This window comes from Folsomia candida, unplaced genomic scaffold (genome assembly GCF_002217175.1).
Source record: "Folsomia candida strain VU population unplaced genomic scaffold, ASM221717v1 Fcan01_Sc017, whole genome shotgun sequence".
Taxonomy (NCBI): Eukaryota; Metazoa; Arthropoda; class Collembola; order Entomobryomorpha; family Isotomidae; genus Folsomia; species Folsomia candida.
In genome coordinates, this window is record NW_019091209.1 from 2,812,933 (window position 1) to 2,826,410 (window position 13,478).

Below are 13,478 nucleotides of genomic sequence, written 5' to 3' on the forward strand. Positions count from 1 at the left end.
AAATAGGAGGATTCAACGCCTACCCGTTGAAGCCGCATGTCATCTCGAGCATCCTCTGGTGGAGATCAACACCTACTAACTCGCCCCCCTCTTCCTCGGCTGACCAGCAGGGGAGGGGCGGCTCACTTTCTCCAGTCCAGCATTTCCCATGAAACGCTGATAACCTAATTTCAGTAAAATTATAGTGGTTAGAATACGTGGAATTATACAGTTTAGTTGTAAACAGAGGAAAATATAGAGTACTTTTTGAGTCTGATTCACTACATTTATTTCAGAAATTTATACTTAATTTAGAGATAAAATAAGTTAATCATTGGTGTTCTTGATGATGATGGGGGTGGCGACGACGGCCGGTGTAGGATATCATTATATAATGCTATGATTACGTAATAACAAATGTCTGGAATTATGTGAAAAGGAAACATGATTTGTGTGGTTCAGTTCAAAATAATTGTAGATTATTTAGAGATATATAGTTAAATCTAGGTTAAACTAATAATCTAGTAAATTCATGATGGGAACGTTGTCGGCACAGGTCGGAATTATGACCGGAGAATGTTTTCGTAAGCTTGGTAGACACCGGCTGCCACGTCCACGGTCACGGATTTAATGCTTAGCTGCAAATATTTAGGATCGTTTGAATGAAATGGAGTTTTTATAATCATTACGGAAATAAATACATATTTGTGCAAATAGTTAGCAATTCCTTACAGTGTAGACACTTCCACCGGGTGGGATTTTAATTTCCACAAGCACCCAAACTCCATTGGTGAGTTTCAATGATTGGTAAAGCATGTCTTGGCCTTCCACGTTTCTCTTTGCTATTGTGAAGACGTTGTTTTGTTGCATCTTCTGAACGACAGAATCTAAAAAAGAGATTTTAAAATTAGAGACCCACGCAATTATAACATTAAGTAATGAGCTTCAAGATTGTATTTTTACCAGAACTATGAGACATATTTGTCAACGTGTACTGAACTTCGTTTTGGGTTGGAATGTCTTTCCATGTTTGCAAAAAGACTCTCTTGTCCATTTGACCATCTTCAACAAAGTACACGTGCATCGGAACCAAGCACGCGTAGTAAAGTACGTCGACATTGTTCTTGACTGCCACCTAAAAATTAGTAATATATAAAATTAGTATTAGAGTAATCGGACGACAAGATTGTTTTAATAAAGCAGATTTGAGTTGAGAGAACTGATTTAAAAAAATACCTGAAGGTTGTTTAATGGGTCCATTTTCTGCACGGGACCAGTAGTATTCAGGGGCAAAGACGCTTCACAGGATTGATTTGGCGTGAGTGGGGCTGGAACTTGGAGCGGTTGTGCAGGAAGTAGTCCAAAGCTATTCTTGTTAAATTGAACCGCAAATCCAGACATTGTTTGCATTGCTCGGTTTGTGAATGTCATGTCCATGTATATTTGTCCATTTCTGAAATAAACGTGCCAAATGAGTTAAAATCTTTTCTTCTCACAATCTCCAGATATATATATACAATTAACTATGTGCAAAGTACCTGCGACTAAATGTCCCACTAATCTCGAGTCCTTTCCCCTTAACTGCTGGCAGCCAGAGTACTTTTGGCATAACCGTTGCTCCCGATTGGTCTCCTCCTCCAAGTCCAAATATGTCGCCCAGCAGACCACCACCTCCAGGAGGAGGTGCAGCTTGTGACATCCCACCACCTCCGCCAACATCCAACTTGAATACATCAAATTAAATACATAAACTCAATGCAAATGAAATAACTTTTGAGGGATTCAAATTTGCATTAATAGTAAAATATAATTTTTACCAATGCATCCAAACCACCGCCCAGCAAGTCAACATGACCCCCACCAAATCCTGAAGCAGGTTGAGCTGCTGTTTGGACTACAGGGTTCAAGTCCATGCTCAAAAGATCACCAATTAGTGTGTCGTGTGACGGAATGACGGATGGGTGAGCACTCGTTGTCTCCACAGAAGAAGACGCTACACCACCTTCGCCCCTTGCCGGCAGTGCTTTCCTTAGCCCAGCTCTCCCTTCGACGAATGCACTGGGAGGTTTGTGATACACGGACGCCAGGCTGGCAATATGGCAAATCAACTCATCTAACAAGGTCGGCTCCAACAGATCTGTCTCTTCTGAAATCAAAGGCTTCTCTGCCAAGACAACTTCTTTAGCTGCTGCAGGGTCGGTGGATAAAAGCCTCCAGTAAATGTAACCTCGATCCCTCAAATCAGGGTTGTCAGAATCCTAAAAATAAGTAAGAGATGACATTCGTTAGACAATACGAAATAATGCAATTAATTAATAAAGGCTGAGATTTACGTACCTGTGTTGCCAAAGATAGGACTTGCTGCACTAACTCTTGCGTGTCTGCTGGACGCTTGAGAAATAATTTCACAATTGCAGTCAATAGTTGAAGCTGAACTTGACTGTTTTCATCAGCAAATCCTTCAAGAAAACTTTCCAACAATTCGTCAGCATTGTCAATTCTTTCGGCATACTCTCCAATAATCCAAATCATCGAGGCCCTGCACAAAGTATTTTAAAAATAGTTAGAATATGTGTAACTTGTGTACTTTATGAATAGAATTAAAACTATTTTCCACCAACCTAGCTTCGGGTTCGTCCAAAGTGTCGAGATTTTCGCATAGGGTCGAGATGATGCTTTCATATTTATTGGGATATTTTCGAAATATGTCCTTGATCACCACAATAGCTTCTTGAACCACATAGTTCACCTATAACACACAAAACAAAAGTTCCGTTAATTAAGTTTTAGTACTTAATATAAAATAGTAAGTTGCACATTGTTTTGTATAAGTTACTTTAGTTTGAATCAAATCCAGTAATGTCGCAACGCATCGCTCAGCAGATTGTTCTACTTTTATAGCACAGCGTCCAATTGCTCGGACTGCCTTCCTCACAAAATCGACGTCCACCTCGGTCGCATATTCCTTTAATTCAGATAAAACTTGTGCAATGTTTGCTTGAGATGCGAGCCGGATCATGATGTCGAGTTTTTCCAATTTTACGTAGATGGGATCATTGTACTTGACAAAGAACACTTTCATTTCATGTTTCAAGATGTCGGGTCGCTTTTGCACAATCAAATTGATGTTTCTCAGAGCCACATATTGCACCTAAAAATAATTCGAAATGAATAATTTAATATGTTGCCTTTGTATGTAATACAACACAATTCTTTCACAACTAGCCCAAAACACATACCTCTGGTTCTGAAGACAACAATGTAACCAAAGGTGGTGCAAGTTTCCTGGTAAGAACGGTCACAAACTCAGTGTCGTTGATCATTTCCATGTACTTCATTAGCACTTTAACTGCAGACAACACCACCGCAGCATTCGCGTGAGCCAGTCGTGGAGTTATTCGTTCACAGATGCTGAAACAAACAGGCAATCAAAAATAAGTCGTTCGGATATATTATAAATTAAATAGTTAACATAGATGGTCAGTATAATCTAATAATCAGACCTGGCCAAATTAGTAATTGACAATTACAATTACAAATTACAAATTAGTAATTGTAATTTCAATTACTTCATTAAAGAAATGTAATTGTAATTGTAATTTGCAATTGAACTAAATGTAATTGATAATTTGTAATTTGTAATTGCACATTTCAACATGGTGTAATTGTAATTCAATTACTTCTTCAATTACAATTACTAAACCACCATCTATCGTGAGTAGAACACATCAAAATTCAACGTTTTTGTTAAATTTGTCGTATTTCATACGTGAACATTTCACTGCCTTTCACTTTTTGGATTAAATAATCATTCTTTCACATTCGCAAATTTTTTAGTTACCATACATAAGAATTCATTACTACTAGGGTAGGGTGTATTTTCATGCATAGGGGCCTTATGCATGAAAATAAGTAAATGCTACTAATTACTCAATTGAATTATAAGACAAATTATTAATTATAATTGAGATTTTTTAATGAACATTCATCATTTAATATTCAAATAATTTCGATACTTGTTCACTTCGAACAATGTACATACTGATAAATACTTTTACTTGCAAAATTTACCTTTGCAAATTAGTTTTTCTAGGTGGAAATTTTGATGTAAAGGCATTTACATTGTTAAAAGCGAACAAGTATTGAAATTATTTGACTATTAAATGATGAATTTTCATTAAAAAATCTCAAATGTAATTGTAATTTGTGATGTAATTCAATTACGTAATTTGTAATTGTAATTGAAGCGAATTTTTTTAGAGATGTAATTGTAATTTGTAATTAGTAATTGAGTTTTCTTGAGTAATTGTAATTTGTAATTGTAATTGAAGCAATGTTGTGATTGTAATTGTAATTTGTAATTTGACTTCCAAGTAATTTGGCCAGCTCTGCTAATAATCTTAATAAAATTCTACCTCTGTGCCTCTCGCTCATCTTTTGGATTATAGTTTGACAACGAGTCCAAAATGAATATTTGACCCCATTCCGTGCACTCGTTCAAGGCGGTGAGAAGTTTATTGATTGTGGGAGCGTTCATTTCCACCAATGGAACCCCGGAGGGGCTAGAATCATTAATTTCAGATAATGCTGCAACTGCATTCGCGACCACCTAAAGGTTATATAATAATTAACATTGCTATCAATTTTACTAGCACGAATACATACTATATTTAATACAAAAAGTCACTTTTACCATTGGATTCGAATCGCTAAGTAAATCTTTGAGCTGTTCTAAAAACCCTTGATCCTCCACAAGTTGGGCATTGATGTCATACAACTTGGCGACGCAGACGGCAGCTGTCTTCCGAACGTAGGGATCCTCATCTTTCAAACATTTTCTCAATGGTTCACACAAATACTCGGTAATTTTATCCACCCGAATGCAACCCATCGTTCTAACAGCCAGAGCTCGAATTAAAGGATTTGGATCTTCACAATCCTACAATTACAATAGTCAATTAGTTAATATATAATTTACTACTTAACTTATAAACCTTACCTTGACAAACGTGTTGACAGCCATAATTGCCATGTCTGGTTGACTCTTGGCGTAATTCATGAGATACAAATACACCAATTTCTTCAACTCGAGGTTATCTGTTTGCATACAGTTGACGACATCGGGAAACAGGGCAGAAACATCTTTTCCAACCGTCATGGATGCAATTACCTGTCAAACAAAAACAAAACAATAATCACTTATCTATCAAATTGAACAGTAATTATTACCACTCCCCCATAAACTAACTTACCTTTTTAACTGCTTCCCGTTTCTTCTCCTTTTTATCACTATTTAGCTCCGACTTGAGCTCGAAAATCTCCCCCTTCTTGGTCGTCGTAAAGTATTTCGCGTCCGTCATTTTGGCAATTTGTTTTTGGTGACTCAGATTTTGCCGGATGAAGGGTTTCAGGAAACCTTACACTTTTTCAACTTGCACGGCAGCAGGGTGTCACTTCAGGTTTTACTTGGTTCGTCAAAAAACTCCCAAATAAATTAATTCGTAAATTTAATAACTTCTGGAATGATGAATGACAGACGAGAAGAAACTCCTACTCCGACTGACTGACTGGGATCGGTTGTGTGGCCACGAGTTTGGCGAGCCGAATCACCCGAATGCAAAATTAAGCTAACCGATGAGAGAGATGAGACTTGCTAGTTCAACTTGTCTCAATTTTGTAGCTTATCTAAAATTCTACATTGTTATAACATTTTAATGAGAATCTGTACATTATCTTGTGAAATTATAAGGTAGTGTAAATGAATTGAGAATAGTTTCATCCTAAACCAAGATGAGACGAAGCTACAAAACATCTCTTCCCAAAAATGTCTCAATTTGTATCTATTATTTATAAAGGAAGCATTTGAATTACGAAATTTTAAAAAATTTTGAAGGAAATATTGCAAATAAATAATAAACAATTCGCAACAAAAACTTTTTCTCGAATAATTCTTCCAGTTTGCAAGTTCAACTCGGCAGTTTATTCATTAATTTTATTTCATAAATGTTTCATATTTAAATTCTCATAATATTTGCAACCGAATCATTTCATAAAAGAAACTCATAAAATTCATGTGCATAATTGTTCCATCACGTCCTGGACTTTCTTTACTGCGATCTTTTTGCACATAATTCGCATGTAAAAATTCGCCCCATACACACACGAAGTAAAAAGTTCACTCACTTTTTGGCTAACACATACATATTTTGACTTACTGACTGACTCATCATCTCCGCCTCAAAAGTTGCTGCTGAGCTGATTTTCGTATTTTTCTAAATTTTTAAAATAGTTTTTAACTCGCCTCGACTTTTGTGATTAGTCATTCATTCATCCAACTACGTAAAATGAGACTGCTCGTTTTAAACGGGTAATGGGCAGAGAATAATATAATAGATGGGAAAAATTAATGGTTGGTGGTGGTTGGTTAAGTCATTTTAATTTATTCGTCCGTATTTATTGTTTATTATTACGTTAAGTAAGTCGAGTAGGCGTATTCTCTCCTCATTGATCTGATTTCGTGAACGAATTTGAGTCCGTCCGTCCTGCTGTGACAGTTTCAAAAGCTATTTTTCTTCATCGGTCAGCAGTTGTTTTTGTAATAATAATCAGGAAGTAAAGCTAATGTGGGCAAGTACATTAAGGTAATAGATTTCACGTGACGTCAACAAAATCAATATTTATTTTCATGGTTTGTTAAAATTAGTCACGCTGTTATCTGTTTTATCTATTTACAGGAACTTTGTGTACCTTAGTCTGTGCGGACAATAAGTAACTCAACGTTTTCAATCCATCCATCCATCCAAGAAGTTGTCAATCAATCATGGATCTCTTTTTGTAACGGTTTTTTAAATTAGAGAAGGGTAAGTTAACAACAAAACAGCTGACTGAATCAGATGAGTGTTTGAAGTTGATAAGGATGAAAGAGAACACGAACCGTATTCGTGCATGAGTTGTATTTGTTTAAAGTTTCTTTTTTCTTTGATACAAAGAAGGTGTTTTCTTGGTAAACGTTGACAGTTGAGAGGTTTGGTTGGTTGTTGTTGCAAGATAAGACAAAGTCATTATATTTTTTTGTTAGTTAGGATAAGCGAGTTTAATTTTGAGTGGATTTGGTTTTTAATTAAGTATTGAACATTTATAGGAGTGACGGAGCAGCGTATGAGTAACGACGACCAACACATTGACACCTGTGACCTTTAAGGGACGAGAAGATGGCTAGGATCTTGGACGATGGTGGGGATACAGACGTTCTCACGGGAGGAGGAAGTACCGACACGCGTGACTATGGAGAATCGTCGGTGGAAACAAGATCTGGTGGTCAAGGGGGCTGTTGGTTTTCATGCTGTGACCCCAGAAGTAGCCTTCATAGGTTTATCGTTCTACTCTTCATGTGCTTCCTAGGGTTTGGTATGTGGTAAATATGTAATTGAATTATAAATACATGAGTTTTTTGACATGGTGTCAATTAATAATCTTTTTTTCTATTTAAAGGTTCATACTTTTGCTACGACAATCCGGGAGCTTTGCAGGACAATTTTATGAAAGATATGGACATTACAACTGCTCAATTTACATACCTGTACTCCTTTTACTCGTGGCCCAACGTGGTGCTTTGCTTTGTGGGAGGATTTCTGCTGGATAGGTTAGAGATTTATATATGTATATTTATTATGTTTAATTATTGACGAGGTTAAAATGCTCTTAACTAAAAAATAGTGTCTTTGGAATTCGTCTTGGAACCGTGATATTCTGCATATTCTTGGTCATAGGACAAATCGTGTTTGCCTTGGGGGGTATTTTTGATATGTTTTGGTTGATGTTATTGGGTCGCTTCATTTTTGGGTGAGTTTCTTAATTGCTAACGAAATACAAATATTTTGTAAACAAATGTACAATAATTTTAAGGAATATGTTGTGGAATAACTTTTGAATCTTTTGTCTAGAATTGGAGGTGAATCTTTAGCCGTTGCTCAAAACGCGTATGCCGTGAGTTGGTTCAAAGGGAAAGAACTGAACATGGTGTTTGGACTTCAGCTAAGTTTCGCAAGGGTGGGATCCACCGTGAATTTTAATCTGATGGAACCTCTATATAAATGGATGAATACTTCCTACAAGGGACACACTTGTACAGGAATCGTGCTAATGATTGGTAATTAGTTAGTTTATGGGTAGATAAGATAAATCATAAGTCATACTGATTACTTAAAAAAACAATGTTGGAACAATTTTTTAGCTGGAGCTACTTGTATCCTGTCCTTGTTTTGTGCTGCTGCACTTGCCATATTTGACTTTCGAGCAGAAAAAATTCTAAAGAAACAAACTCTTGGGTCTGGAGAGAAAATTCGATTGTCGGATGTCAGATATTTTCCTGTATCATTTTGGTTGATGTGTGGATCATGCGTTGCGTACTATGTAGCCATTTTTCCTTTCATTGGTCTTGGAAAGTAAGTTATATCCATTAAACAAGAACATGTGGAAGTTTACTAAACTTAATTTACTTGTAGGGTGTTCTTTATAAGAAAGTTTGACTTCACACCTGAGGGAGCAAACGCTGTAAACAGTATCTTGTACATTGTTTCCGCCGTGGCATCACCATTATTCGGACTTTTAGTAGATCGAACAGGAAGAAACGTGTTTTATGTCTTCATTTCCATTCTAGTCACCATTGGAGCGCATGGTATTTTGGCGTTTACGTTCCTAAATCCTTACGTCGGAATGTGCATCATGGGTCTGTCCTACTCGATGCTTGCTAGTGCCTTGTGGCCGATGGTTGCCTTAGTCATTCCTGAACATCAGCTTGGTACGGCGTACGGAATGTAAGTTTGATAGTTCTATTTAAATTTTGGTTCATCTGTAAATAAATTATGCAGAATCCTTGTCATGAATTATAATCCTAAATTAACTGAACTGTTACTGAATTTTTCAGAATGCAAGCTGTTCAAAATTTTGGTCTGGCTGTGATAACGAGCGTGGCAGGAGAAATTGTTGACACTGGAGGCTATCTTTTACTTGAGGTCTTTTTTATAGCGTGGCTGTGCCGTAAGTACTTTCCCACTCATTCATTCCTCCTATTCATCATACATGTTAAATTATAAATACCGTTTTATAATGGTGATGTAAGAGTCTCGTCAGGAGATATTTTAAAACTAAATCAAATAATTTTGTTAATTTCCGTTTATAATTTCTTTATGAATAATTTTCGACTACTATTTCGGATAAATAGTGTCATTAGTGATGATACTGCTCCTTTGGTTATGGGACTCCGAGGGACGGCTTAATATGGGCCCGGCTCGTAGACAATTGCTTGAACACTTGGAAAGTCAAAATATTGACTCTGATGAAAATATAGTTCAAGATGACGATTGAGAGAGTAGGATTCTCATGTATAAAGTTCAGGTGATTCTTATTAACATAATTTTTATTCAATTTATGCTTTAGTGTCATTGGCTTGCACTGTTTTGTTGTGGCTACACGATTCCTCCCACTCTGCGGGTCTACTAAATATGTCCATCGATGATCGTGATCGGTGGGAACACGACAAAATGTTCGTAATATTCAATCTCTAATACACTTACCATAATATTCCAATAAGTATTTTTAGATGTTGTACTGTAGTGAATTTTTTCTGTTAGGAACGCACCCTCTTTTTTGGTTTAATTTTTTTTAATCGTATCGCCTTATAACTATTGTATTTAATGATTACAATGATGCCAATCTACCTAAACTTTTCTTTTTAAGCTGCTTTTTAAGCTGCTGGTGCATTACATTACGTTTTTTTAAAATTCCGTGATTATCAACGTTAATACCAGTAGTTCGTTATTTTGTTTTATGAAATAGTGCAACTCGTATCTTTTTACCTAGAAATTGGTATTTTTTGTGAGTGAGATGCTGATGATGGATCAGAAATTTGAAGTTTCTTTACATAGGCTCGCCGAATCTTTGGAAAGGGACGAGTTGTACAGAGTAGCAATTCCGACTACTTCTGCTACGACTGCAATTAAATCAGACTTTCTCACTAGAAATCGTTATCTATCCAGGATAGGAGCCCCTGTAAGAACAATTTTCTCAGACACTGTTCCAATTCAACTTTTTTGTTTTGGGAGTTATGGTCTCTGCACTTTCCCTTTTGTGGTGATGTTCTTGTATTATATTCTTGTAGTTTTTGCTCACTTTGTTATTAAATTATTATAATTACTAGAGCTGTACATAATATTGCGATCCCAACACGCTATGTAATTAGCACGTTGTAGTCCATGTAGTTTATTATTAGCTTAATACAAATACATAAAAGCAGTCAAGTATGTACGTACTTCTGCACACCTCTTTCATAGGGTCAAAAGTCTTAACTTATCTGAGACTTGTTAAGTTACTTAATACATGCGTAATTGAGATGAGACGTTGAAATGAAGTTGTTGTGAATATCAATTTCTTAAATATGGTTTTGTGAAATAATCGCTTTGCATGACTTTATCAAGCCAATGAAACATTACTAATTGTCAATTATTTTCTTACTAACTACAATTTCCTCCTGCATGATATGTATATATTTATGAACTTGTTTTTCACTTTCACTGTCCAGTTTCCTTTTGCACTTTATGTACACAACATTGTTATTCTCTGTTGGATTTTAAAATAACGTGAAATTGGTCATATTTCAGCTACCTTCCTCTTACGACCCTACCATCGGACGACTACTTCACCGACCTATGATCAGGTGACTGACGACACGACTGATTTGATGCTCTCGTTTCGTACACTCTTCTTATTTATTGATCAATATGATTTCAAAGTTTTTTTAAAACAAGGTGCGGTTTAGCTTTTTTGTATTAATGGATTATTTTCATAAATATATTTTGAATGACGCGTAATACTTATCATGAAAGAAATAATTGTATCATGAATGGCTGCTCATGTTTTTAATTTTATTTATAAAAATTTTTCGTGTATTAAATATTGTATTGTGGGATGATGTACTAATAACTTTTAATAAATATTTTTATGCGAAAGTTGAGAAACAAAATTCGATACATGCATTTTTTGAGAAAGCTTATAAAATTTATTGGTTATCGGCTCGGCATCTGGAAAAGTTGGAGTCTCTGCCACCTCCCGTGGGCCAGTTGAGATAGGAATGGAACCGGGTTTCTTTTTCAGTATTCATCTTCTTTTCTAATACAGCGGCGATGAGAGGTTTTTCACAATTTGGCTAATCATTCTCAGATTAGTTATAAATAATTGCTGTATAAGAAGAAGTGCATTTGGATTAAGTTGGATTAATTGACTACGACGAGAGAAGAGTTGTGCAGGTAATGGTTCACTCAGAAATTATGAAATTCGTCGTCGTAGTTTGTAAAATTGGCGTAATTTATTGCATCAGACTTTATGATTGAGTGATTGAGTCTATTTAACACTTCATTTAGAAATTATGGCTTAGAATTAGAATCGAAAATTAAATTTGGGATCATTTTTTCCTATTGTTAGCAATTGCTTTTAAAATTTTGACATTGAGACATTAGTTTTTGAATTTGTAATATTTTGTTTTTTATGGACAGGTTTTGAGATAAAGCCACCTTTGCTGTGAGCGAATTTCACGACATTATGAGCCTGGATGATATCGGGAAAGACCCTCATCTTCAAAATTTTATTGAAGTTGAAACACAAAAGCAACGATTCCAGGTAATTTTAATTGCATAATATCTATGAATTCTATGCATTAAACTAAGGTATCAGTTACAAAACATAATTAATTATTTATTACGCAGCATTTGGTTCATGGCCTGACGGAACAGTGCTGGGAAATTTGTGTGGATAAACCATCTACGCGATTAGACGGAAAGACGGAATCGTGTTTGGTAAATTGTGTTGAAAGGTTGGTTAATCAAATTCATTTTAGTTTGATCAATTATAATTGACTTATACTAATAAGTAGATAATTGTATTTTCTAGATTCATTGACACTACTAATTACGTCATCAATCGACTGGAGAAACAACCGGGACTCAAAGTGGATTCTGGAGACTCGGAATTCCTAGCCTCATAGAATATTCCTCAAGATCAGTCACGAACCTACTTTCAATTATAGAAAACCTAGTCCACTCAAGGCTAACCCAATAACTTTTTATAAAAAATTGATAATTAATAGCACCTTCAACTTTCGTAGTCTGCTAGAAATAGAACATTACTCAACTCGGTTAAGAAATTAAAAAAATGTTTCAACGAGCAAAAACCTTCGTTCGCAACCACTGGAAGAAAGCCGTCATAGGAGGGATTGCCGTTCAAGTGGCTGCTTACGGAGTTCGATACGCTTCTGAAAAATTCCTTTGTTATCAAGAAGAACAGGCAGTACAATATTGGCACAAAGTGAAGAAACAACAATACTTTGAAAATGTAGATCAAAATTGCATCACAACATTTCGACAACTATTCCAAGTCATGAAATCCAAAATTGGCGAAGTACTTAATGCCGAAGACATTCAAGACCAGTTAAAGTCTAATCAAATCCAAAATAAATTAAAGGCATGGGATGAGCTCAAAGTCATTGCGTTTACCAGAGTGCTCGTCACAATTTATGGTTCTTCAATTCTCTACGTTTTCCTTCGTATTCAACTGAGCATGATTGGAGGCTATTTAATTAAAGGGTCTGGATCTTCTGATAATAATGGATCATCTTCCTTTGATTCCTCACACTCTTCTTCTAGAGGGGCCAGCAATCTTAATAATCATCATTCCTCGACTAGAATAATGGACGAAGAAGCGCAAAGGAAATACCTCGACTTATCCCACTACTTTGTGTCCTATGGAATTGTCAAGATCTGCGAGTATGTTCAAGCAAAAGTGAAAAACGTGATTGATTCGGTCTCCTTGAAACAAGCGATTAGTGCGAGTGATTTGGAACAACTGTTTTGGACAATAATTAGAAAGACGGATAATCCATCAGAAAATGAGGATTACGATAATGATGTCGGTAGTCGTAATGACAGTACTGCAGCTCAAGCAACAGCTCCACAACTAATAGATAACCCCATGAAGTCTCCTTGGAAGTACGTCTTTCCACCAGAAGTTGTCCTCAATCCTGAATTTTTCAATGAAAATGTTGACGCCGACCCTATCGAAACTTCAAACTTGTACCGGAAGCTAGTCTGTGAAACGTTCGACCTCTTAGAATCCGACGACACGAGAGATATTCTCCGCTTCTTTGAAAGTCAAGGAGTCAGCTACTTTATTGACCGAATTTCAGATTCAATGAATGAACATGTTGCTACTTCATCGACATCTGCTACGTCAACCGAAGACACCACGCCAACGTTTAACGAGCCTCGAGTTGCTGTTGCGAAACTTATTCCAACAATGACATCCCTCCACTTGATTGATGTATTAGATGATCCCTGGATTCATTTACTCACTAGTGCCGATAATGTAAGAATTATGAGTGCAAACATTTATGAAGCATTTTGTTAATAATGAAAATAAAGCAAAGTTTTTTGTAATCATCCAGAAAAATG

The 13,478-nt window shown here is 36.1% G+C and overlaps 4 protein-coding genes across 7 annotated transcripts; 3 read left to right on the forward strand and 1 right to left on the reverse strand.

Annotated features, from left to right (window-relative positions):
- Nucleotides 1-243: 243 nt before the first annotated feature.
- Nucleotides 244-5,555, reverse strand: LOC110856845 (AP-1 complex subunit beta-1). The gene is made up of 14 exons (XM_022105417.2): nt 5,232-5,555; nt 4,979-5,149; nt 4,673-4,918; nt 4,395-4,588; nt 3,219-3,390; nt 2,816-3,130; nt 2,601-2,728; nt 2,317-2,518; nt 1,797-2,237; nt 1,518-1,702; nt 1,216-1,432; nt 943-1,114; nt 712-866; nt 244-617 (listed from the first exon to the last, which is right to left on the reverse strand). Exons 1-14 carry the CDS (start codon nt 5,337-5,339, stop codon nt 543-545), a joined length of 2,781 nt encoding a protein of 926 aa, XP_021961109.1. The 5' UTR covers nt 5,340-5,555; the 3' UTR covers nt 244-542.
- A 627-nt stretch (nt 5,556-6,182) lies between these two features.
- On the forward strand, nt 6,183-10,999 carry LOC110856848 (major facilitator superfamily domain-containing protein 1). Of its 4 annotated transcripts, XM_022105424.2 has the most exons (12): nt 6,184-6,620; nt 6,714-6,839; nt 7,121-7,386; nt 7,471-7,621; nt 7,696-7,821; nt 7,923-8,128; nt 8,213-8,423; nt 8,484-8,795; nt 8,906-9,018; nt 9,418-9,523; nt 9,906-10,029; nt 10,638-10,990. In XM_022105424.2, exons 3-12 carry the CDS (start codon nt 7,191-7,193, stop codon nt 10,695-10,697), a joined length of 1,605 nt encoding a protein of 534 aa, XP_021961116.1. In that variant the 5' UTR covers nt 6,184-6,620; nt 6,714-6,839; nt 7,121-7,190; the 3' UTR covers nt 10,698-10,990. The 4 variants fall into 4 exon arrangements, with proteins under 4 accessions (XP_021961117.1, XP_035713314.1, XP_021961116.1 ...); XM_022105425.2 differs by lacking the exon at nt 9,906-10,029 and having other exon boundaries at nt 6,183-6,620; XM_035857421.1 differs by lacking the exons at nt 9,418-9,523; nt 10,638-10,990 and adding an exon at nt 9,203-9,375 and having other exon boundaries at nt 6,183-6,620.
- Nucleotides 11,000-11,122: 123 nt separating this feature from the next.
- Nucleotides 11,123-12,152, forward strand: LOC110856700 (mitochondrial import inner membrane translocase subunit Tim8 A-like). The gene is made up of 4 exons (XM_022105211.2): nt 11,123-11,282; nt 11,529-11,652; nt 11,739-11,845; nt 11,923-12,152. Exons 2-4 carry the CDS (start codon nt 11,575-11,577, stop codon nt 12,014-12,016), a joined length of 279 nt encoding a protein of 92 aa, XP_021960903.1. The 5' UTR covers nt 11,123-11,282; nt 11,529-11,574; the 3' UTR covers nt 12,017-12,152.
- Nucleotides 12,149-13,476, forward strand: LOC110856698 (peroxisomal biogenesis factor 3-like). The gene has a single exon (XM_022105206.2). It carries the CDS (start codon nt 12,184-12,186, stop codon nt 13,432-13,434), a length of 1,251 nt encoding a protein of 416 aa, XP_021960898.1. The 5' UTR covers nt 12,149-12,183; the 3' UTR covers nt 13,435-13,476.
- Nucleotides 13,477-13,478: the final 2 nt, after the last annotated feature.